The sequence below is a fragment of the Salmo salar genome, chromosome 01, assembly GCF_965601325.2.
Source record: "Salmo salar chromosome 01, fSalSal1, whole genome shotgun sequence".
Classification (NCBI taxonomy): domain Eukaryota; kingdom Metazoa; phylum Chordata; class Actinopteri; order Salmoniformes; family Salmonidae; genus Salmo; species Salmo salar.
The window spans coordinates 148,607,280-148,633,714 of NC_138291.1; the positions used below are offsets into that span (position 1 = coordinate 148,607,280).

Consider the following 26,435-nt stretch of genomic DNA (forward strand, 5'->3'; position numbering starts at 1 on the left):
CCTCCCTCCATCCTCCCCTCCCTCCATCCCTCCATCCTCCCCTCCCTCCATCCTCCCCTCCATCCTCCCCCATCCATCCCTCCATCCTCCCCTCCATCCCTCCATCCTCCCCTCCATCCTCTCCTCCATCCTCCCCTCCATCTCTCCATCCTCCCCTTCCTCCATCCCTCCATCCTCCCCTCCCTCCATCCTCCCCATCCTCCCCCCATCCATCCCTCCATCCTCCCCTCCATCCCTCCATCCTCCCCTCCATCCTCTCCTCCATCCTCCCCTCCATCTCTCCCTCCTATGGTTTGAGCTGTAACAATGAGATAGCATTTCAGTGGGATGGTTCTATGCAGGGATTATGGGCTCAGAGAGTTATCAAAGGCTTAGTTGCTGTGATTTCTCCTGACCTGTTATGGATGGCTGCCGTCACTCTGTGCCAAGGTGAAGCCCCTGGCGTTCTAGCTGCACCCGGCCCTGCCCAACCCGCTGGCACACTGGCTGGCGGTGAAGACAGCCCAGTACATCACTGGGGCCGTGTTCCCACCCATCCAGGATATGTACTTGAAACGGTGCCTGAGGAAGTCCTGCAGCATCATTTAGGACCCCACACTCCCCAGCCTACGCGCTGTTCTCTCCCTTACTGCTGGGCAGACAGTATCAGCATGAGGTCTGATACCAACAGGCTCAGAGACAGTTTCTATCTACAAACCATCAGACCACTGAACACATGAACTGGACTGACCAGCTGCTCTGATTCTCCGCACCTTAACACACATACTCTCACTCATGCACACACCCACATACACACACACACACATATATACATTCATGCTACACAGACATCACAATTACTGCTACCATACTCTTATTTACTATTGCTAATACTGCACCATTTAAACACTTGGACCCCAATCTCTCCTTTCTCTGATACATGTGTACATATTGGACTATAAATGGTGCTTTCCTGTATTATACTGATGCTAAAATGTTTATTTTATTCTCCCGAGCCATGTCAAGAATGAACCTGCAAGTAAGCATTTAGTTGGATGGTGTATACCAAGGTTATTATAGTAAACTAAAACTAAAACGAATCATGGTGTACTTCATTGGACAGTGTAAACTATACTGAATTTCAAATAAAAAGCGGAAAACGAATAGAAATAAAACCAAAACTGGAATAACCTTAGTGTACACCATGTGTATCCTGTACATAAATACAACTAATACAACTTGAAACACGGCCTCCTTCCCATGGGAAGGAATGAAATGTCTGCCCATTCCTCTACTCCCTGAAGACACAGCCTGAGTTAAGTTATTCACACACCTGTACACATGCAAACACAAGTCATGCATTCATTCAGGTGAGACTCGGTGGACTTGATCAAGTAGGCTTCAGTCTCAGTGGATACGACCCTACAGGCATTGAAAACCCACACACATAACTTCACACTCCCACTATTGCTTTAAATGAAACATCTTTACATCAGAAGTTCCTTAGTGTTTTTTGCACCAGTCCTCCTATATCATGAGACCAAAGCAGAGATTTATGGATTGTGGACTGAAACTGAGCTGCTTCCAATCAGCTGGCGGATTGCTCCACAATAAGCTCTACGATTCAGAACAAGAGAGACAGGAATTCACCAGGCAGGATTTAGGGCCTGTGACATTGTTCCCGATCTTCCCATGTTCACATACTGTGGGGCGGCAGGTAGCCTAGCAGTTAGAGAGGCAGACCAGCAACCAGCGGGTTGTCAGTTCGAATCCCGGGCCTGAGCCCCCTGCACCTCTCAAACAAACGGAGGAGTTGGGTTAAAAACAGAAGTCAAATTTCAGTTGGAACTTGTGTGCAATTGACCAATAAAGTGATCTCTCTCTAGAGCTATGAAACAGGGATTACAAACTCACTGCAATGATGTCATATGGTTTGGACATCTCCCTGTTTCATCTCGGAAAAGTCCAACTGATTGGAATTTGCGAACAGTGTGGAGGCTGTATATGTCAGGCCTAAAGCCAGTGCATTAGCCAGTATCTGGTGAGTACTATATGAATCTTCACATCCAATTAGCTCAGACTTTTGGCAGAGTTTATCCTGGAAGTGACAGGCCCCAGACCAAACACTCAGCATACTGAGACATCACACCGGTCTAACTGGACACAAACAACTGTTAGGCTATTTTATTTTACAGTGGGATCAGCAGCCAAATCTGCTGTGATAGTCCAATAATAAGTTTGTATTAAAATAGCCTGTGAGTCTGTGTGGTGGTTGTGGTGATGAATGTGTGTGCAGGGGGCGAAGGCCGAGGCAGAGCACGGCTGTAATCGTCAGCTTGGCGCTCTGGCCCCTCTGGCTCCTGACCCGGCAGGAAGCGGCCAGGGAGTGCACGGACTCCAGCCAGCCAAATAGAGATCAGCGAGCGTGGAGCATGCTGAGGCTAACGACCTCCCTCACCTCTGTGGGACCCCACCCGAGAAAATACGAGGAGCCGGGAGCCACTGGAACCCCCCCACAAACCCTGTGTGACCACAAGGTCTACAAACATGCTGCCTCTCGCTGGAGTCGAATGCCTGGGCCCGGTGCTGCTCAAGCTCTGCCGAGTCTGTCTCACAAACAATACACACACACACACACACAACCATAGTACACAAACACACACACAGTGCACAAACAATCAGGAAGGAGCCAGATTTGTGTTCTGCTCTCCTCCATGTTTCCTTACGGTTCACTCTGGCTCAGCTCTAGGCGATAGGCAGGGAAAGTTCTTTCCAAGTCCTGCAGAATTCTAAATGGGCTCCAAATTAATTGGCAGGATTCACGAGGCAGTGAGATAATTCTGAGGCTGGGTAATGAAGTCAGCTACGGACCGTGGCGAGAGCTAATAGGGCTTGGCTTTGGGCGTAATTGCTGCTTAAGCGAAGTCAATAAAGAGGGATTAATCAAACTCTAACCGCACACCTGGCGGCCAGCCCCACTCCAACGGAGAGTGGACTGTGAGAATCAGTGAAGGGAGGGAGAAAGGGAGGGACCCAGACAGAGGTAGTGGTGCGGTTGAAGCGCACCTGAATCCAAACACCACATCCATACTACCCACTCTAATGAAATAAAAAGGGGGGAGCCAGCAATCTACTCCAACAGCCCACCTCCTCCTCCTCCTCCTCCTCCTCTCCTTCTTCTCTAGGCAGAATTTGTCCTGTCATTTGGTCTCTCCAAACACGGACCATATGTGAGTTCAGTGCTGGCAATCAGACTGTATTGTGAAGCAGGCAGCTGAGTTCATCAGGAAAAAATGTGCCTTCCGCTCGGCAGGCCTCTCTCCCATTGGCCAGTCACGAGGCCCGCTCCGTTATAGGGCACCCCAGACATTCCTGTGGATAATCTTTTCCATTCCTCCGCTCAGCTCCGCGAGGACAGACCAAATCACTGCACAAGGCCTGCATTGTGAGGGCCTTTCAAAAAGCCCTGTTTTAAATCTCTCTCTCTCTCCCACTCTTACACTTCTCACACATTGCCCCAAAAACTTTTTTTCCTCTCGTCTTTTAAAAAAGAAACAACAAAATAATTGCTTTTAAAATTATCTCTGGAAAAGAAAAGAGCCCTGAATACTATGTTTCTCACGGTCTCTTTCCAGTAATGGTTTGTTTTTGAGAAGTCTAAACAATGTGAAACCACTAAAAGCAGAGCGTGGCCACGTCACTGTGCTGCCGGGAGTTCAGGAGATCACGGCTGGAGTCCACTCCCCGGGCGAGGCCAACCAGCCTTCCCAGAATCCTCAGCTGTGTTGCCGCTCAGCACCCCACGTTCTCCACAGCGGCTTGTCATTGTGGCCTTGGCCGGGCAGCCGAGGGACGGGATTGGAGGACAATCACACAGATGTGGGGCGGGTTAGGACGGGTGTGTGTGCTGGATGTGGCGATGGGAGATTTACGGCAACACATTCCATAATTAGATCCATGATTATGACCGGGGCTATAAAAGACAGACTCCAGCTAGGCTGAACATTATGCTACTACTCTGTGTGACTAACAAACCACAACGCCTTTACAGTTATCTCAGCCTCTCTCTCTCTCTCTCTCTCTCTCTCTCTCTCTCTCTAAGAACACATTGCTACTCTGCTCTGAGCAGCTAGGCCACGGAACATTTACCACACCACTGAACATTGTGAAATATCAAAACACTTAAAAGACAAGAAAAGACAATCTGACTCAGTCTCACACATTCTCCTCTCATTCTTTGTAAGTCAAGCATGCCTTGAAGTAACTAAAAAAGCACATGGAGAAAGCACATTTCTATACAGTAACACATTGAGAAAGCACATTTCTATACAGTAACACATTGAGAAAGCACATTTCTATACAGTAACACATTGAGAAAGCACATTTCTATACAGTAACACATTGAGAAAGCACATTTCTATACAGTAACAGTTACCAGTATAGTTGGTGTGCTAGAGAAGTATCCCGACTATTCTAATTGCTCAGGAAACGTCCCCACCCTCACCAAGGGCTGTGACAGTCAAAAATGTATCAATCAATCACACCAGCCCAGTAACACACACATCTATGGACGAGGAAGAGAAGAGAGCGGAAAAACAAACTGTGTCTGCACCTCACCGATCTTGCTGAGACATGCCCATGAATAAGTATTTGTTGTTGAGAAAGAGACAGAGAGGGTAGTGGGTTCTTGTTCTGCCTGTCGAAAGCTTTTCTATAGTTGCTTTTGTCAATATATTTCTGTTGTTAGACCCATTAAATACACGCTGCCCATTTCATTCACATGTTCTGTATTGACAGTTGTAAGTGCATGGTGATCTAGGTCAATGACAACTCATCCAAACAACCTTTTAACCATTTACACTTGTTGGAATTGGCCTATATCAACTGGGCTAAATTGAAATGTTTCTTACAGAGGAGATATGAAAAGCATATGCATAACCATGGTAGCAATTGAAAGGGAACAGTTTGGAGATTATGGGGAAATGATGAGACCAAAGGTGAGGACACAACAAGACTGAATCCAAACAATACACTGTTGATGTGATGTTCATTTTACATTTACTGCACTTTCACAGCATTTGTTTATAACGAAACCTGAAAATACTCTGGATACAACTAGTAACATGATAAGAGCATTCCTGGAGAATATGGGGTAGGTGCATCATAAGACAACAAAATGACAAGGGTTTGAGTGAGAGGACTAACTGGGGACTCCAAGTGGTCACACACCTCTCCAAAGTGTGCACAGTTCCTGAGTCATTTCAATGCACTTGTATGACTCAAAGAAGAGTCTTCAATTATAAGGTGTTTTTTTGAGCTCTCCTAGCTGTGTCGTTGAGGAACTAGAGCAAGCACACTTGTAGTTGTTTTGTTTGGAACACAGACCTGAATCCCCACCATCACACAATTACTGTTGTTGTTTACACAATCAAAAAGCTGACCTTTACAAATCACAATCTGGGTCAGGTGAGCATGATTTGAAAGCTTGTTCTACTGCCAACATGACTAGCTAAGTTCTAAAATAGGATCTTACAGTGTTAGGCTTTCACAAGGCAATTCAGAGAAACAGATCATCACATTGGTGCGCATAGAAAGTCATGAGAGCATTAAGGTGTGTGTGCTTTCCTTCACAATAAACAAACAGTCTCATTGTGTTCAGGACAACCCAGGGTATGACCACATGTCATCTTGTAACTGAACATCAAACATAGTGATCATAAACGTTGACACTGTATATGACAGTAGTTTTATGATATGGAAATATGAAGTCCACATTTGGACTCACAGGTGTTTGGCTTGCTTGTAGGACATCAAATCGGTATTTATTATAATCCTCAACGTCTCATCTTTCTAAATACGTAGAGTCCTCCTAACTTACAGCTTTTCTCTCACTCAGACAACAAAACATTTGCAAACTAGCGGGAGAGATGGAGGCAACTTCTAGTCGCGCAGGGTGCTCAAGTTCTGTATGGAGTCAGAGCTCTGACGTCATATATAGCATGTTACTGTACAGCCGTTACCTTTCAATTTAGGAATTTATTACTGCCCAAATCTGCCATTTTTAACCTGTGTTAAGGGTATGTGTACAGGGTATGTGTTAAGGACTACAATGTGTAAAGCTAACACAGGGCTTTGTCTGTGAGGTTCCATACGGATAAAATCACACAATCTACCACTCTCCTGTAAATTCATCCAAGGTGCCACTGTTTGGTTGTTCTGGTTTCGTCGCCTTTGTCCAAGGCATGTTCCCCTCACATGATATTGGTGTTAAGTTACAACAAGCCACTCAGTCACGACAAGTGACCCTGCAAGAGGCCCTCCACCCCCAGCCAATGAAGCCATCAGCAGGCCAGGCACACGTACAGCAACAGCACAGTACTGTCCCCCATTCCCCACATACCAGAGGGTCAGGTTCAGAATGCACCGCTTTGCTGACGTCACCTGACCCGGCTGCCCTAGCAGGGAAAACGGAGGTGATGAGAACATAGGCCTGTTTCATAGCACCCCTGTTAACATGTCAATCACCGGGCCTCCACTGCAAAGACTACATTAATCAGGCTGACTGACTGAGCCATCGCTGCCTAGGAAGAAGGCTTACGGCTCTGACAGCTCTTCACCCCAGGCTGTGTGTGTGCTTGTAGCTGTGGTAAGGAACAAGCAGCTTCTTGCTTTGTGGATATACTACTTTGGCATGACATGTTCAGACAGTAAAATGAGTTACAGTAAATGCTCCTACTACCTGGGATTGTATTAGCATATCAAAGCCATTTTTATAGGTTCATATCATCAAATTAAAATTGTTATACAGTGGATCAAATGTACTGTATAATGCAGTATACTGTAGAGTATACTATAACTGTATACTCTTTCTATCCACTGGCAAATCTTAGCTCATACTTATTTCATACAGGTGTCTTCCCAGGTGCTGAGTCTGCCATGACGGGGCAGATGGCGATGGGATGTGGAGATGGCGTTGAGTGTTACCTGTAGATATCCGACGCTGGTGGAGGTGACACATGCCGGTGAAACAGGAGCAGGCCTCCCCCGAGCGTCCTCGCTGGGGAGGCGGAGCCAGCGAGCACTGGGGCTTCAGGAACCCTGCAGAGGGAGGGAGAGAGAGATGGAGGGAGAGAGAGAGAATTGGAGGGATAGAGAGATAGAGATGGAGGGAGAGAGAGATAGTCTGTTAGAAAAACAGGATAATGATGATAACAAAAGTAACATTAACAGCAGAGAAAGCAGAGCTGAGGGTTGCTCCACACAACACCGTATAGACACTGTATATATTCACCAGGGTAGTATAAACACTGTATATATTCACCCCGGCAGTATAGACACTGTATATATTCACCCCGGCAGTATAGACACTGTATATATTCACCACGGCAGTATAGACACTGTATATATTCACCCCGGCAGTATAGACACTGTATATATTCACCCCGGCAGTATAGACACTGTATATATTCACCCCGGCAGTATAGATACTGTATATAATCACCATGGCAGTATAGACACTGTATATATTCCCCATGGCAGTATAGACACTGTATATATTCACCCCGGCAGTATAGACACTGCATATATTCACCCCGGCAGTATAGACACTGTATATATTCACCCCGGCAGTATAGACACTGTATATATTCACCCCGGCAGTATAGACACTGTATATATTCACCCCGGCAGTATAGACACTGTATATATTCACCACGGCAGTATAGACACTGTATATATTCACCCCGGCAGTATAGACACTGTATATATTCACCCCGGCAGTATAGACACTGTATATATTCACCCCGGCAGTATAGACACTGTATATATTCACCCCGGCAGTATAGACACTGTATATATTCACCCCGGCAGTATAGACACTGTATATATTCACCCCGGCAGTATAGACACTGTATATATTCACCCCGGCAGTATAGACACTGTATATATTCACCCCGGCAGTATAGATACTGTATATAATCACCATGGCAGTATAGACACTGTATATATTCCCCATGGCAGTATAGACACTGTATATATTCACCCCGACAGTATACACACTGTATATATTCACCCCGGCAGTATAGACACTGTATATATTCACCACGGCAGTATAGACACTGTATATATTCACCCCGGCAGTATAGACACTGTATATATTCACCCCGGCAGTATAGACACTGTATATATTCACCCCGGCAGTATAGATACTGTATATAATCACCAAGGCAGTATAGACACTGTATATATTCCCCATGGCAGTATAGACACTGTATATATTCACCCCGACAGTATAGACACTGTATATATTCACCCCGGCAGTATAGACACTGTATATATTCACCCCGGCAGTATAGATACTGTATATATTCACCCCGGCAGTATAGACACTGTATATATTCACCCCGGCAGTATAGACACTGTATATATTCACCACGGCAGTATAGACACTGTATATATTCACCACGGCAGTATAGACACTGTATATATTCACCCCGGCAGTATAGACACTGTATATATTCACCCCGGCAGTATAGACACTGTATATATTAACCCCGGCAGTATAGACACTGTATATATTCACCCCGGCAGTATAGAAACCGTATATATTCACCCCGGCAGTAAAGACACTGTATATATTAACCCCGGCAGTATAGACACTGTATATATTCACCCTGGCAGTATAGACACTGTATATATTCACCCCGGCAGTATAGACACTGTATATATTCACCCCGGCAGTATAGACACTGTATATATTCACCCCGGCAGTATAGACACTGTATATATTCACCCCGGCAGTATAGATACTGTATATAATCACCATGGCAGTATAGACACTGTATATATTCCCCATGGCAGTATAGACACTGTATATATTCACCCCGACAGTATAGACACTGTATATATTCACCACGGCAGTATAGACACTGTATATAATCACCACGGCAGTATAGACACTGTATATATTCACCACGGCAGTATAGATACTGGATATATTCACCACGGCAGTATAGATACTGTATATATTCACCACGGCTGTATAGACACTGTATATATTCACCACGGCCGTATAGACACTGTATATATTCACCCTGGCAGTATAGACACTGTATATATTCACCACGGCAGTATAGACACTGTATATATTCACCCCGGCAGTATAGACACTGTATATATTCACCCCGGCAGTATAGACACTGTATATATTCACCCCGGCAGTATAGACACTGTATATATTCACCACGGCAGTATAGATACTGTATATATTCACCACGGCAGTATAGATACTGTATATATTCACCAGGGCAGTATAGACACTGTATATATTCACCCCGGCAGTATAAACACTGTATATATTCACCCCGGCAGTATAGACACTGTATATATTCACCACGGCAGTATAGATACTGTATATATTCACCAGGGCAGTATAGACACTGTATATATTCACCACGGCAGTATAGACACTGTATATAATCACCAACGCAGTATAGACACTGTATATATTCACCACGGCAGTATAGATAATGTATATATTCACCACGGCAGTATAGATACTGTATATATTCACCACGGCTGTATAGACACTGTATATATTCACCACAGCAGTATAGATACTGTATATATTCACCACGGCAGTATAGACACTGTATATAACCACCATGGCAGTATAGATACTGTATATATTCACCACGGCAGTATAGATACTGTATATATTCACCACGGCAGTATAGACACTGTATATAATCACCACGGCAGTATCCCTCCCTATGCTTATTTAGATATAATCCCTCTGTAAATGGTATATTCCCACTGTTCCGATATTGTATATTCTGTATGATGTCTGTGTGGACTTCGCTGTTTGTATATTGTCTATTGCTGGCAGTACCTTCTCACTAAGGAAAATGATGGTTTCTGATTCTACTGGTAGATGGTGAAGCGTGCTGCCTGGACAGGACTGTCGATACAGATTACAACTTGTCCTTGGTAACAGAGACGGGGTGAGGAAACATTTTAAGGATCTCTACTGTACCCATAGTCTCTGAACGGCCTCCCTCCCACCAGCAGGTTACACATCCATCTCCCCTGCCACATGGAGACCCAGCCAACCTTTCACATTTAGAGCACTGTTTCTCTGTCTCCCCTCAGAGTGACCCTCTAACCCAGAATATGAGGCTAGCTCAGAGCTCCATGGAGCTCCCTGTCAGCTCCATGCCCAGGGCCAAGTGACCAGGAGGGGGCAACCGCCCAGGGGAGGCTGGGTAGGAGGCTACGGAGGGGTGGAGAGGCATGGGACTGAGTTTGGGAACTTTGTGTGGACAAAATACCAAATCAGGCGGGGATGCCTGGGGGGCAGGGGGAGGGTGGATCTCAGAGGTCACCAGGGTCACGCTCAATAGGGAAGTCATTATCTGGCACAATGGGGTGACTGAATGTTCTGTACCCCCACTAGTCCAGCCTTCACTACCCCCTACCATCCCATCCCCATGCTGACATCATCAGTGTAATAGAGGAGCATGGAAAAAAGCACAGGCAGAAGAGTATAGCAACTTTGTCAATTAAAAGCTATGGAGCTCTGTTTAACTAGTTTCAGACTTTTTCCATCGTTATCACCATTGTGTTCAGATCTACACATGACGTGATGAGTTCATAGAAAAAGAAGAGGGAAGATAGACAGAAAACTCATTGAGATAGTATATTGACAACAGTGTCAAAACAATCAATATCATATGAAAGCCCAATCACAGGCAATACATCAACCAGAGCTCAGTGCTGACCTTGGAAATCCACTTCAACCCAATGAATGGCATCAGAGGCATGTGTTTCTGTGACTGACATGGCAGCCTTGGCAGCCTCTAGAGAAAAACAACTTTTTGTGTAGCTTACATTTCTCAGTCAGTCAGTGGAGGATTCACCAAGCCTTTATTGACTTGAGGGAGTTCATGTGAATCTCATTGGCATCGGCAGATCTCCTCAAATCCTGACTTTATTCATTTCCTCATGAGGACCTTTAGATTTCCTGCAGACATCAAGAGCGTTGGCCAGAGAAGCCCCCCCCCCCCCCCCCCCCCCCCGTTCTGTTCTGTTCCGAGCCTAATACAGCTCCTTTATGAGGACCATGAAAAACATGTCACTCCAGATGAGCTCAGCCAATGACATTTAAAACAGGCACAGGGATATTGAATTAGTTCCCCATGATAAGCCGTCTGGGATGCTGATGCTGTGATCAGGATTGTGTGCAGTTTGTGTGTGTGTGTGTGTGTGTGTGTGTGTGTGTGTGTGTGTGTGTGTGTGCGTGCGTTGCTGCATGCGTGCATGTGTGTTTCAAGGAGAGGGGTGGGCTGTGCCTGTCAAGCACATTCCTCAACTCTTTTGATTAGAAGTAGAGAAGAATCCAAATGCCAGTGACGGACGTGGACCAGCAAGTCCAGACCAGTACGAGTAAACGCAGACAAGCTGAGATCATCTCTAACAGTCTTAATGAAATAAAACAGACATGAAGACCACACAAACATTATTGAAGAATGAACATGTTTGAAAGGAGAAGAAGTTGATATGTCATCGTCTGTCTGTCTGATACTTCACTGTTGTCTCCTACAAACGGTGTAAGTCAGAAGTATATTTTTGGGGAGCACATTAAAAAAAAAATTGGGACCACATAATCTGTATAAATGATTGTAATGCTCAGTAAATGTTGGCATATGGTTCTCCAAGCAATCTAACACCACAACTAGCTGCCCAAGGCCCAATTTACCAGGAGCATCTTGATTTGATGTAGGCCTGGTCTATCCAATCTACTCATTTTCTCCTTGTTTCCTCAGAGCACAGCAGAAGCAAATCCCTGCTTGTATAACTAGCTAGCAAAGGGCGGACAATGACACACGCCATAGGGCTCCGAGCCATGTCACTGAACATTACCCTGTTAGCACATGAGCTTCTCCAAGTTCGGCTTTTCCAAAATTCATGGGTAAACCGAGTAGACAGGGACCCAACGAAAACGCTCCACTAGCCGTCCATTGGAATAATCTTCCCACGGGACACAGTAATCTATGTGATTCAAACGCTCTGAATGTTACCAAAAGCTGGAACCGTGGGAGACAGAGGACCCGAGTGTGAAAGAACAGGAGGGGGGCAAATCGTTCCTTGAAGTTTCATTGAACAAATGATGTTCCTCTGATTTTATTTAACTAGGGAAGCCGAACAAATTCTTATTTTCAATGACGGCCTAGGAACAGTGAGTTAACTGCCTTGTTCAGGGACAGAACGACAGATTTTTACCCTGTCAGCTCAGGGATTTGATCTTGCAACCTTTCAATTGCTAGTCTAACACGCTAACCACTAGGCTACCTGCTGTCCCATATGGAACATTGACATTAAATGTGACCCTCCAAATGTTTTAACTTTTAGTTTAAGAGAAACAGCATAGAGCTGGCATTAATATGCCATTCCAGATGTTCAGGGAGTTTCGTTCTTGATGAATAAAAAACAGTTGGGGTCTGTTTTTCCAGCTATTCACCATTCTAGATTGGTTTTAATAAAGGGCTTAATTTCTCCTCCTCTCGTAGCAGAAGGGAAGTGACTGATGGTGGTGTAGCAGTAGCAGAGAGGCATGTGCGTACAGGTCTTCCTGTCGTGAGCGCTAATGATCTGTGATCTAGTGATCTGTCATTAAAGGCATCTCTATCACACTGCTGAGCCTCTGTGTCTTCTTGGCTCATACAGCACACCGTTGATTACAGGCATGTTTGATCTTTTTTTCCAAACAGAGTGAGGGATGAAGAGAGGAAGAGAGAGATCTTATTGGGTTTAATAACTGTGCGAGGATCCAGTCTTCAGGGGACAAGCTCAAACATCCCCCACCAACAGTCAATCAGTATTATCATTTCTGGCGATCAGGGATGGGAGCAGTGTAAACACACTGGGGGTTTTCTCATTAAACATCCAGCGCTATAATGAAAAGCCAGCCTATACAACACAGTGCTAATGAAAGCAAGTATTTACATAGGACTACGCTAATGAAAAAGAGCCATAATGATAAAGAACTTAATGGGACAAAGGCTTAATGACAATGTGCTAATGAAACAAAGGTATGGAGATTTGCATTCGTAATAATACAACTTTTCGTTCTCGCTCTAGTCTCATATACACGCCAACACTAAGGAAACACTTGTAGGTTAGCAACGCATATCCATCTCTAAACGTAATGTGCACTGGTTGCCTACACGTGAAATACAGTATATTCATGTTGGCTATTTATGAGGGGGTGGGGGTGCGGTGGTGGACTGCAGTCCTCGTATAGTCCTCTTAAAGTATAGCCATTCTCCTCATTTGCTGTTACTAGAGCGATCAAGCCCAAGGTCAAAGTTCGTCGGGCCCTTCATGGATCAGAGGCGTAATAAAAGTGTCTTTCCCACACAGAGAGGAGCACAGCTCTCCAAGCTCTCAGGGTTAGGGCCTTGCTGGCTCACACAGGGAAGGACGTGCAGCTATCAATAGCCTGGGCAACCATCGTAAACGCCATTCACCTTCAACCGTCTTCAGATGGATGGGCGGCCTCCTCTATGATGGTGCTCGACATAAATGAAAAGCCTCATCCACTCCTCCAGCACATCCCTCCTTTCATTCTCTTCCTGCTCTAGAGAGACTTCTGCGTTAGAGTGTGTGGGCGTTGAGTGTTTTACCCATATGCCCTTGAGAAAGACTGTTGTCTTATTCTCCAATCCCCCATTGATGACATACAGCAGAGCATACACTACCTTTCAAAAGTTTGGGGTCACTTAGAAATGTCCTTGTTTTTGTCCATTAAAATAACATCAAATTGATCAGAAATACAGTGTAGACATTGTTAATGTTGTAAATGACTATTGTAACTGGAAACGGCGGATTTTTAAGGGAATATGTACATAGGCGTACAGAGGCCCATTATCAGCAACCATCACTCCTGTGTTCCAGGTTGTGTTAGCTAGAATGACAGAGTTCCTCAGGGTTTGCCCATCTTAATCTTTTATTTTTATTGGCCAGTCTGAGATATGGCTTTTTCTTTGCAACTCTGCCTAGAAGGCCAGCAACCCGGAGTCGCCTCTTCATTGTTGACGTTGAGACTGGTGTTTTGAGGGTACTATTTAATAGCCTTTTAAAATGATAAACTTGGATTAGCTAACACAACGTGTCATTGGAACACAAGAGTGATGGTTGCTGATAATGGGCCTCTGTATGCCATAGTCCATAAAAAATCTGGCGTTTCCAGCAACAATAGTCATTTACAACGTTAACAATGTCTACACTGTATTTCTGATCAATTTGAAGTTATTTTAATGGACAAAAAATGAGCTGTTCTTTCAAAAACAAGGACATTTCTAAGTGACCCCAAACTTTTGAACGGTAGTCTACGTATTAGGCCCCGTATCCTAAAATATAAAAAGCTTCCAAACAGGTATTGAAAGGAATGTGTTTAGTTTGCTACTTTAGGAACTTTAATTGAAAGATGCTATTCTTGCCCGATTTCAGTCCAACAAGGTGCAGTGTGGCACGTTGTGCTGTTCTGTGATTAGAGCTGAGCAGAGGTTCATCACTGTTACATTCCATGAACATCAGATGTTTGCTTTTCACTTCGAGGAATAATCGCAGGCAGCAGTCTCTCATTATGCACAATTACTGCTCTGCCAGTTACTCTGCTGCACTGCTCGACTGGGCCTTCATCAAAGCACATCTATCACAGCAGAGCACACACTGTCAAGAGAAGAAGAGCCTGGAGACAAAAAGACAGACTAAAAGACAGACAGACTGAGCCCGTCAGCTCTCACTCTCCTGTCTCTGGATATCAAACGCTCATGACCACTCCGGTCCATTCTAAGGGAGAGCCTCCCTCTCGCTTTCAGATGCTGATCATCAGCATGGAAAGCATCCAACCTTTTCCCCACCGCCATATCGGCTCCATCAGCTAAATGTCTTTTATCTCCGCAGCGTTTCTTCCTTTGAAGAAAGCCCCACTTTCAGCTCCTCTTTATCTCAATAAAAACAAGAGCTGTGCAGATCTATCATGACAATGAAGTTGACGTGTCAAGGAGACAAGGAAGTGCGCACAAAGCTTATTAGAAAAGGCCATTCTTGGGGGGGTTCTAGGCACAAAACTTTGTCCTCCTTGCAGTTGTCTTTTACGTGGATCTCTGTCTCCCTCCTCTCCCTCCTCACACAACAGGACCCCCCACAGTGCTGAAAACACTAGCCTGTTATGACATTCCACCCCAAGCTGGACCCACCACTGAGACCCTCGGGTCCCTGACCAGCCAATCATAGAAGAGGAGAGGTCATACTGAGTAGGTCCAGAGAGCTGGGTCTCAGTCGGTTAGGTCACCCCACAAGGTTTCCTGCTGGGGTATTGGGTTTCAAGTGAATTACAAGGCCCAGTAGGACCGTAACAGTTTCATACGGCATTCCATGTCAAACAAAGGAGCCATGAACGGACCCCCAAAACTATACCAACTTAGTTAAGATCTACCTAACTAGATCAATACAAAGTGTTCCTAACTGGGTTTGTCCTGGAGTAGCTTGGGGATGTTCTGGCGCCAGCAGTTGCACTGCCTTGGATGAATTAGCCGGACTAGACTGACTGCTATTGTTAACATTAGTCACCTGAGGGCTTATTTTAACCTGAGTGTTGATTCTAGTGGGGTTAACACCAGTGGGATTAAAATCACCGCCACCTGCAGTGAATAAATGAAGTATTACTTGAATCACAGTGAAATCAACTACGTGTGGTGTTGTTGTTAGTCAAATGTGTTGAGTTAATTTCATGGGAGGGGACTCATTATTATATTTCCCAGCATGCTTTGTTGCAGGTTGATTTTTACAATAGTTTGTTTCAATATACATGTTTCTGCAGGCACATTGATTGATTAATTGATCTAAAATTAAAAATAAATAAAAAAACATTCTAAACTAATCCAATCTCTAAGTGGTTGGGTTTATTGGAATGTTACTGAGAGGGTTGTTCCAGTTTGGATGGTTTAGGTAGTCTTGTTTGACAAGTTCTTCAATTTAGTAAACATTCTGAATGCAGATCGTGGGAGATAAAAACTTCCAATTGTTGAATATAGTTCTAATAGGAATTGCAAATTACATCACAAGACAGCATATTGTGACTTGCAGGTCTGATATGGCCCATGAGCAAGGATTTTCAGACCACAATGTTGGGAGAAAACTAGGCCATATCTAAAATCCTTATGAAGGGTTTACTTTTCCTTCTCAGGACAGAAATTTTATGAATGCAACAACCATGTCTCAGTCACTTACAAAAACAGTCATGGGTGGGTAACGGTAACATTCCATTGATAGGCACCATGGGAAATATTCAAGTAAGTCTGTACACCTTACAGTGTTAAACCCCCCCCCCCCCAAAAAATAAAGCATCAGCTCTAATAAAGTGTTTGGGACCCAACACCCTTGGGGTGTTAGTTTATCACTATTTGGGTGGGTCACATACACTACATGACCAACAGTATATGGACACCTGCTTGTCGAACATCTCATACCAAAATCATGAGCATTAATATGTAGTTGGTCCCCCCTTTGATGCTATAACAGCCTCCACTTTTCTGGGAAGGCTTTCCACTAGATGTTGGAATATTGCAGCAGGGATTTGCTTCCATTCAGCCGCAAGAGCATTAGTGAGGTCGGGCACTGATGTTGGCAATTAGGCCTGACTCGCAGTCGGCATTTCAATTCATCTCAAAGGTGTTCGATGGGGTTGAGGTCAGGGCTCTCTGCTCCAGAGTCCAATGGTTGCGAGCTTTACACCACTTCAACCGACGCTTGGCATTGCGCATGGTGATCTTAGGCTTGTGTGTGGCTGCTTGGCCATGGAAACCCATTTCATGAAGCTCCAGATGAAGTTCTTGTGCTGATGTTGCAGGCCAGTCAATTTCTTCCACACCGATCTCGACAAACCATTTCCATATGGACCTTGCTTTGTGCACAGGGGTATTGTCATGCTGAAACAGGAAAAGGCCTTCCACAAACTGTTGCCACAAAGTTGAAGGACAGAATCGTCAAGAATGTCATTGTATGCTGTAGGCAGGGTTAAGATTTCCCTTCACTGGAACGAAGGGACCTAACCCGAACCATGAAAAACAGCCCCAGACCATTATTCCTCCTCAACCAAACTTTACACTTGGCACTATGTATTCGAGCAGGTAGCGTTCTCCTGGCATCCGCCAAACCCAGATTCGTCTGTCGGACTGCCAGATGGTAAAGCATGATTTATAACTCCAGAGAATGCATTTCCACTGCTCCAGAGTCCAATGGTGGCAAGCTTTACACCACACCAGCCGACACTTGGCTGCTCCACCATTGAAACCCATTTCATGAAGCTCCTGATGAAGAGTTATTGTGCTAACGATGCTTCCAGAGGCAGTTTGGAACTCCGTAGTGAGTGTTGCAACCAAGGACAGATGATTTTTACACACTACATGCTTCAGCACTCGGCAGTCCCATTCTGTGAGCTTGTGTGGCCTACCACTTCGTGGCTGAGCCGTTGTTGCTCCTAGGCGAATGCCGTTCCTTTTTCTCTCTCAAATTGAGTCTGTACTTTCACACCGGCAAAGGGTAATGAAAGTGGCAGTTGCACTGGTGTGGCATTTGAAACTGCAAGGCAGCTGTAGTTAGATAGAGTTGACAATGATGACCTTTGTAAAACTGTGACTTTTCCTGCATAGCTGATCTTAAATTATGAAGGTCACGTGACTATTAACACAAGAGAAAAAGTGTTTCTTTAAAAAGTATTTGGTTAATGCCTTAACATCCTGAAGAATCAAAACAATAGCATACTCATCCCTATACTATTCTTTGTGTGTTGTGTCCTTAAAAGTATACAATTATACAATTATAAAATGATATTGTCTGAGACTGAAACGCAGGCATACTGTTTCCTGGTTGATTGTTCAGGAAATGTCTAGGCAACCTTGAAATACAAACTTATACTATAGAATGCTCAATAGTAATATTTCACAGTTACTATTAAAAGCATTAATGTGTTGTCTATGAGAAAGTATACAGTAATACAATAAATATGATATTATTGTCAGAGAGTGAAAATCAGGGGGAGAGCAAGGGAGAAAGACCGTGTTAACGAAGTTAAATAAGAGGAGAAGGGAAGGGGGGATTCAAAGCCTGCTTATGCACGTCAGAACTTCCTCTGGGGCAAATGGGGGAACAAGGGCCTCAGTGCAGCCGAAGAGAATTCAGACGACGAGCTCCTTGGGCAAACGGCATAATCAAATTTGTGTGAAGAGAAAAGAGGCTCCTTTGACAGGGGAGTGGAGACAAGGAAGCATTTAAAATCCAGTATCCCTCTCTGGATCTCTACAGTAACCATTCACATGACAGAATGTCTACTCACGTCAACAGCCCTTGGCAAAGCACACACTGGCCAGTTCTACCCAATGAAACAACATCGTCTGTTCCTGTGGTTTCACAAATGCTTTGCTAGTGAGTGGATACATTAACATTTCAGGTAAGTTAGACTAGGCAGGAATGTCGATTCTGAAAGACAAAATTAAGCGCAGGTTATCAACAGAGAACTAAAAAGACATTACCATTTGATTGGGCAGAAGTAGAGGTGAGGAGGAGCTCCCAGGCATTAAGAACAGAGCGGTGTAGCTGAGCGACCTGCCTGTCTGTCCTAGAGCACGCTTCATGTTAGCTTCTTAAAGTGAATCCACACGCCTCCACTTACTACACTATCTCCCCTCTCCTCTCTCTAGAAGAGCTAGGAATCTCCCATTAACCCCTTCACACCACCTAACCTTGCTCTGTTGGTCAACAAGTACATTTACGTAATAGAGCGGTAAACACACACACACACACACACACACACACACACACACACACACACACACACACACACACACGGGGGGGGGGGGGGGGGGGGACACCTTGTTCTGCTACCCACATCCTGCTATTACCCTCCTAAACAATGTATTCTTCAGTGTCTGACCCAGATTTACCAAGCGAAGAGGGGACCATGCATAACATGAAGACTTACTGGCATTATCTCTTCATTCTGCTGTTGTTAGTGCTTTCTGCAGCCGGTACATTTACACGTATCATTTGAGCAGAAATGCACAACACTTGCATAAACAGACCTATCCACCATTCCAGGGCCCTCTACCACAAATCCTGTGTACTTTCCCCTCATGCTTGTATTTTTGGAGTTAAAATGCTTTGACGGCATAAATGATGAAAGATGCTGCAATTCCGTGGGAAACTACAGTTGTGCTTGTTGTGCAAATCTAATGGATATGAAGTGCTATGGGTTTACATCCCAAAAACTGAAACAGAAACATCTGGAGCAAGTTCTGATTGAACTACAGTACAGCTAGTTCTCTGTTTGTGGACAGTAAAGGAAGCAACAAAGTAAAAACACAAAACAATATGGAGATTTTCCTCTGTAGCACACTGAAATCAATGATCTACTTCAGCTTCAATAATCCACTGCACAATAAAAACACAGTATATCATTAAATGCAGCTCATGGATTGGGCTTTTAGAGATATTTTTCAATTGCTTGGACTGTGCTGCACATATTGCAGTCATTATGGAGTGGAACCCACACCAAAATGAGCTCTGTTCACATCCAAAAACACTAAAGGAGTTCCAACTTAAAGCTTTGCAAACCTCATGCTTCAACTCAATAATGTGTGGACCGCAGAGTGCCGGTATGACACTAAGTGTTAACCGTAGCCAGACTGGGACATCTTGGACAGGAAGACAGCGGTTACAGCTGAACAGTAAACTGGATATTCGGTATGAGCTGCTTGGCAAACACAAGTCACAGATACAACAGTGTGCTCTATTCTTTCTCTCTTTCCAAACACACAGCTTGAGGAAGCCTTCAGATTTCTGTGTCCAGTTTCATCTAAATGGCTCTATTGATATGTGTAAGGATGAGTGATTGTGATGAGCGTTGGGGCCGTCCAGATACAATACGTTGCCAGGCTGATGTGGGAGCATGGCCATACTGCGGTGGGAGGGTTTAATTCCTATGCTCATAGCCAGACACCACAGTATTGAGGGAAAGAATACATCAGAATACTAAGATTGAGTCTGGGACTGAGACTGACTTATCTACACCTCTGTAAAGACCAGTCTGTTGATTTCAGGGCCTTGTTTCTTTGTGTCAACATTTGTCTGTCTGAAATCCTTACTTTTAATCTCTTTGTTTGATCAAGAGTTTTGAGCCGGCAGCTTCCCACTGAGAATGTTTCACATGTTAAGACCTTAGCTGTCTGGGGGAAGGAAAGTCAGTGAGCTCAGGGATGATTTCACAATTAAAGAAGATATCAGAATTGGAAAAGTTGTTAATTACGTTAGACCGTTCTCAACAAACACTTTTTTTTCAGAGCAGGCAGCGACTGCTCTTTTCAAAGTCAAGACAGAACTAAATCTATTTATAAGTTAAAGAGCAGAATTTGCCATCCATCGAGTTAGACTCAGCCATCACTTTCATGGTTATCGACCCAGTCGTCTACTGGAAAACAAGCTTTGCAGTAACGATCAATTATCAGATATTGCAACTATTGAATCTGAATCAAGTGGATTAACATCAGAACCCAAATTAATCAACCAAGGATTCTCCCGTTTCTATGAAATATTGTACACCTCTGATTGCAAATCCAGACCAAGCCAGATCGAGTCATTTTTTAAAGATATAAGAACTCCTCTTATCTCAACTGAGGAAGCCATGAAATCAAAAGGGCATTGCATAACATGAATAAAGGCAAATCACCTGGTTGTGACAGTATTTCTCCCGAAGTCTATTGAAAATTCTTCAGTTAGGTCCACTGTTACTTGAAATGATTAACATAGCTGTTCACAAAGTCTTATTTGAAAAGGACGTACAGCACTAATGTCACTTTTATTTTTAATAAAAAGGTAAGATCACCCAATGGCCTCACTATCACCCTCTATCTTTGATTAACTTCTTTGGGATAGGGGGCAGTATTTGCACGGCCGGTTAAAAAACATACCCGATTTAATCTGGTTACTACTCCTGCCCAGAAACTAGAATATGCATATAATTAGTAGATTTGGATAGAAAACCCTCTAAAGTTTCTAAAACTGTTTGAATGGTGTCTGTGAGTATAACAGAACTCATATGGCCGGCCAAAACCTGAGAAGATTCCATGCAGGAAGTGCCCTGTCTGACAATTTGTTGTCCTTCTGTTACATGTCTATCGAAATTACAGCATCTGTGCTGTAATGTGACACTTTCTAAGGCTTCCATTGGCTCTCTAAAGCCGCCAGAAAGTGGAATGGGGTGTCTGCTGTCTCTGGGCAAAGTATAGGAGCAGAGTTTGTAAGTGGTCAGCCTGGGGACAGTGAGACTGGAGATGCGCAGAGTACGACCCTGCCTCACACAGGAAGCGGCGCAGGTCCTAATCCAGGCACTTGTCATCTCCCGTCTGGATTACTGCAACTCGCTGTTGGCTGGGCTCCCTGCCTGTGCCATTAAACCCCTACAACTCATCCAGAACACCGCAGCCCGTCTGGTGTTCAACCTTCCCAAGTTCTCTCACGTCACCCCTCTCCTCCGCTCTCTCCACTGGCTTCCAGTTGAAGCTCGCATCCGCTACAAGACCATGGTGCTTGCCTACGGAGCTGTGCAGGGAACGCACCTCCGTACCTTCAGGCTCTGATCAGGCCCTACACCCAAACAAGGGCACTGCGTTCATCCACCTCTGGCCTGCTCGCCTCCCTACCTCTGAGGAAGCACAGTTCCCGCTCAGCCCAGTCAAAACTGTTCGCTGCCCTGGCAGCCCAATGGTGGAACAAGCTCCCTCACGACGCCAGGACAGCGGAGTCAATCACCACCTTCCGGAGACACCTGAAACCCCACCTCTTTAAGGAATACCTAGGATAGCATAAAGTAATCCTTCTAACCCCCCCCCCCCCTTAAAAGATTTAGATGCACTATTGTAAAGTGGTTGTTCCACTGGATATCATAAGGTGAATGCACCAATTTGTAAGTCGCTCTGGATAAGAGCGTCTGCTAAATGACTTAAATGTAAATGTAAGCTATTTTAAACATAGCGATTGCATAAAGGAGTTCTGTATCTATAATTCTTAAAATAATTATTATGTATTTTGTCAATGTTTATCATGAGTAATTTAGTAAATTCACCGGAAGTTTTCGGTGGGTATGCTAGTTCTGAACATCACATGCTAATGTAAAAAGCAGTTTTTTGATATCTACTTTGTGCATGACACAAGTCTTTTTCCAACAATTGTTTAAAGCCAGATTATTTCACTTATAATTCACTGTATCACAATTCCAGTGGGTCAGAAGTTTGCATACACTAAGTTGGCTGTACCTTCAAACAGCTTGGAAAAATCCAGAAAATGATGTCATGGCTTTAGAAGCTTCTGATAGGCTAATTGACATAATTTGAGTCAATTGGAGGTGTACCTGTGAATGTATTTCAAGGCCTACCTTCAAACTCAGTGCCTCTTTGCTTGACATCATGGGAAAATCAAAAGAAATCAGCCAAGGCCTCAGAAAAAAACTTGTAGACCTCCACAAGTCTGGTTCATCCTTGGTAGCAATTTCCAAACGCCTGAAGGTAACACGTTCATCTGTACAAACAATAGTACGCAAGTATAAACACCATGGGACCACGCTGCCGTCATACCGCTCAGGAAGGAGACACATTCTGTCTCCTAGAAATGAACGTACTTTGGTGTGAAAAGTGCAAATCAATCCCAGAACAACAGCAAAGGACCTTGTGAAGATGCTGGAGGAAACAGGTACAAAAGTATCTATATCCACAGTAAAACGAGTCCTATATCGATGTAACCTGAAAGGCCGCTCAGCAAGGAAGAAGCCACTGCTCCAAAACTGCCATAAAAAAAGCGGTCTGATGTCCTCTGGTCTGATGAAACAAAAATAGAACTGTTTTACGATAATGACCATCGTTATGTTTGGAGGAAAAATGGAGAGACTTGCAAGCCGAAGAACATCATCCCAACCGTGAAGCACGGGGGTGGCAGCATCATGTTGTGGGGGTGCTTGCTGCAGGAGGGACTGGTGCACTTCACAAAATAGATGGCATCATGTGGCAGGAAAATTATGTGGATATATTGAAGCAACATCTCAAGACATCAGTCAGGAAGTTATAGCTTGGTCGCAAATGGGTCTTCCAAATGGACAATGACCCCAAGCATACTTCCAAAGTTGTGGCAAAATGGCTTAAGGACAACAAAGTCAAGGTATTGGAGTAGCCATCACAAAGCCCTGACCTCAATCCAATAGAAAATTTGTGGACAGAACTGAAAAAGCGTGTGCGAGTAAGGAGGCCTACAAATCTGACTCAGTTACACCAGCTCTGTTAGGAGGAATTGGCCAAAATTCAACTTATTGTGGGAAGCTTGTGGAAGGCTACCCGAAACGTTTGACCCAAGTTAAACAATTTAAAGGCAATGCTACCAACTACTAATCGAGTGTATGTAAACTTCTGACCCACTGGGAATGTGATGAAAGAAATAAAAGCTGAAATAAATAATTCTCTCTACTATTATTCTGACATGTCACATTCTTAAAATAAAGTGGTGATCCTAACTAACCTAAGACAGGGAATCTTTACTAGGATTAAATGTCAGGAATTGTGAAAAATTTAGTTTATATGTATTTGGCTAAGGTGTATGTAAACTTCCGACTTCAACTGTATCTTTCCAGCTTCCTCAAATACCAAAGCTCCTTGGGCAGTTCTATCTCTCGACACAGAAAAAGCTTTTGATAGACTAGAATGGTCATATCTTTGCTCGGTTTGGGAACATATGGGACGTTTCCAATTTCATTAATATGATGGAAATACTATATGCCAATCCCTCAGCCATAGTAAAAACAGGCAATGCCTCCTCTGTTCCATTCAGAATAACTAGAAGTAGCAGGCAAGATGATCCCATCTCACCTGTGCTATTTTTATTGTTTATGGAGCACCTGGCCAAGGCAATTTGACAATCGAATGAAATTACACCAATATCTCTTAATTCTACGGATCACATCTCATTTAATGCCAATGATGTCTTACCTTATCTAGACAATGTATCTCAATCCCTCCCAAAAGTTTTGAAGATCATGGACAAATTCAGCTCCATCTCAAGTTATAAAATAAATCTTACCAAAACTTCACTACTGCCTCTCAAGACCCTAATGGAGGACTCCATCTCTACTTATGGAATCCCCATCATTTCCCATTTCAAATATTTGGGAATAGATATCCTTCCATAGATAAAACTATTTGCCAGAAAATTCAACAGAACGCTCAAATCAATTCAATCTGAATCTCCCCCTTCTGGCTATTGGGATAAAACCCATAGTGTGGTTTAAACATTTATATGGCAAGGTAAACAAGCCTGGATAAAATGAACACACTTGCAAAGAGGGAAAGACATAGGAGGACTCTACCAACCTTTCAATTGTATTTCCAGACACTAGTATTTCATCCCAATCTTAATTGGTTTAGACATGATTCTTCCACCCCTTGGCTGAGTATAGAGAGATATATGGTGTCTCCTATTTCCCTGGAAGAGGTGGTCTTCACTGATATATCCCTTAAACAATGTAAACTATGCTTTGGTCCTAATATTGCTCTCACAATTTCTATTTGCCGCAAAATTGAAAAACAATGTAACTGGGAATCAAAATGGCATGCCCATACGCCAATATCTTTACAATAATGCCTTGAGGGCAGCCGTTTGCATCCAAATGGTCCAAATGTAGAATCTGTACCCTTGCCAATATCATGGACAGTAATGGTTTGAGAACATTACAAGATTTGAAAGACATATACACATTACCAGGCAACTCCTTTTTTCTATATTTACAACTTAGGTCAGCTTTGCTAGCCTATGGAGTCCCTTGGGAAACCCAACAACCGAACCATCCAATTATGGGATTTGAAAAATAAATTATCCGGGCTCCTGAATGGACTGATCTCTATAATATATAAACAACTTTTAGAAAGCTCATATTCTGAGCTAACCATTAAAAAGGTATGGTTCACAGATCTAAGTGAATCTGAACAACCCTTTAACGAAAAGAATATGGAAAAATATTACCTTGGCATCCCGTAATCCGAACCATCAACTTATACATTTTAAATTTGTTCACAGACTATTTAACACCAAAGAAAAGTTTTACGATGAAATTGTCTCCAACTTCCAACTGTGTCTTCTAAATTAGATAGGCACATTCCTTCATATGATGTGGGAGTGCCTTGCAGTTAAATTCTTCTGGGACAAAGTGAGAAAATTATTTTTGAAGTCCATGAATGTAAAGATTCAATGTGTTCCATCTACTATGTTACTTAACAATGATAGCTTCTTGAATATCTCAATCAATCCATCAGAGACAATTACTACTGGCAGGCAGCACATTACAAAATCCTGTGTGATCAATACGATCCTTTCTCTGTATGTTTTTTTTGTGGCAGCCTACGGGTACATGTAATAAAACAACTGTATAAATTGACAAGACTATTGCAGCAAATCCTGAGATTAACTCAACAAAAAATGTTTATTGTTTGACATCCACCAGTGGAAGAGAACCCCAGTGGCTGCCCTCTTTGTCTAATGGTCACAACATTTAAAAACAAATATATTTCACCTTTATTTAACCAGGTAAGTTCTCATTTGCAACTGCGACCTGGCCAAGATAAAGCAAAGCAGTTCGACATATACAACAACACAGAGTTACACATGGAATAAACAAAAATACAATCAATAATACAGTAGAAATATCTATATACAGCATGTGCTAATGAGGTAGGATAGGAGAAGTAAGGCAATAAATAGGCCATGGTGGCAAAGTAATTAGAATATAGCAATTAAACACTGGAATGGTAGATGTGAAGAGAATGTGCAAGTAGAGATACTGGGGTGCAAAGGAGCAAGATAAACAAATAAATACAGTATGGGAATGAGGTAGATTGGATGGGCAATTAACAGATTAGCAATGTACAGGTGCAGTGATCTGTGAGCTGCTCTGACAGCTGGTGCTTAAAGCTAGTGAGGGAGGTAAGAGTCTCCAGCTCAGAGATTTTGCAGTTCGTTCCAGTCATTTGCAGCAGAGAACTGGAAGGAGAGGCAGCCAAAGGAAGAATTGGCTTTGGGGGTGACCAGTGAGATATACCTGCTGGAGCGCATGCTATGGGTGGGTGCTGCTATGGTGACCAGTGAGCTGAGATAAGGCGGGCTTTACCTAGCAGAGACTTGTAGTTGACCTGGAGTCAGTGGGTTTGGCGACGAGTATGAAGCGAGGGCCAGCCAACAAGAGCATACAGGTCGCAGTGGTGGGGAGTATATGGGGCTTTGGTGACAAAACGGATGGCACTGTGATAGACTGCATCCAATTTGTTGAGTAGAGTGTTGGAGGCTATTTTGTAAATGACATCGCCGAA

At 43.7% G+C, this 26,435-nt stretch overlaps 1 protein-coding gene across 2 annotated transcripts in view; it reads right to left on the reverse strand.

The window, feature by feature from the left end:
* The window catches only part of LOC145854626 (uncharacterized), a 104,818-nt gene that overhangs the window by 41,369 nt on the left and 37,014 nt on the right, over positions 1–26,435 (reverse strand). Inside the window, exon 2 of one of the 2 annotated variants that reach the window (XM_082955332.1) lies at positions 6,964–7,077. In XM_082955332.1, coding sequence (XP_082811458.1) covers positions 6,964–7,077 — 114 coding nt within the window. Of the gene's footprint in view, positions 1–6,876; positions 7,078–26,435 lie in introns of both variants that reach the window. The other variant, XM_082955331.1, reaches the window with a different exon arrangement.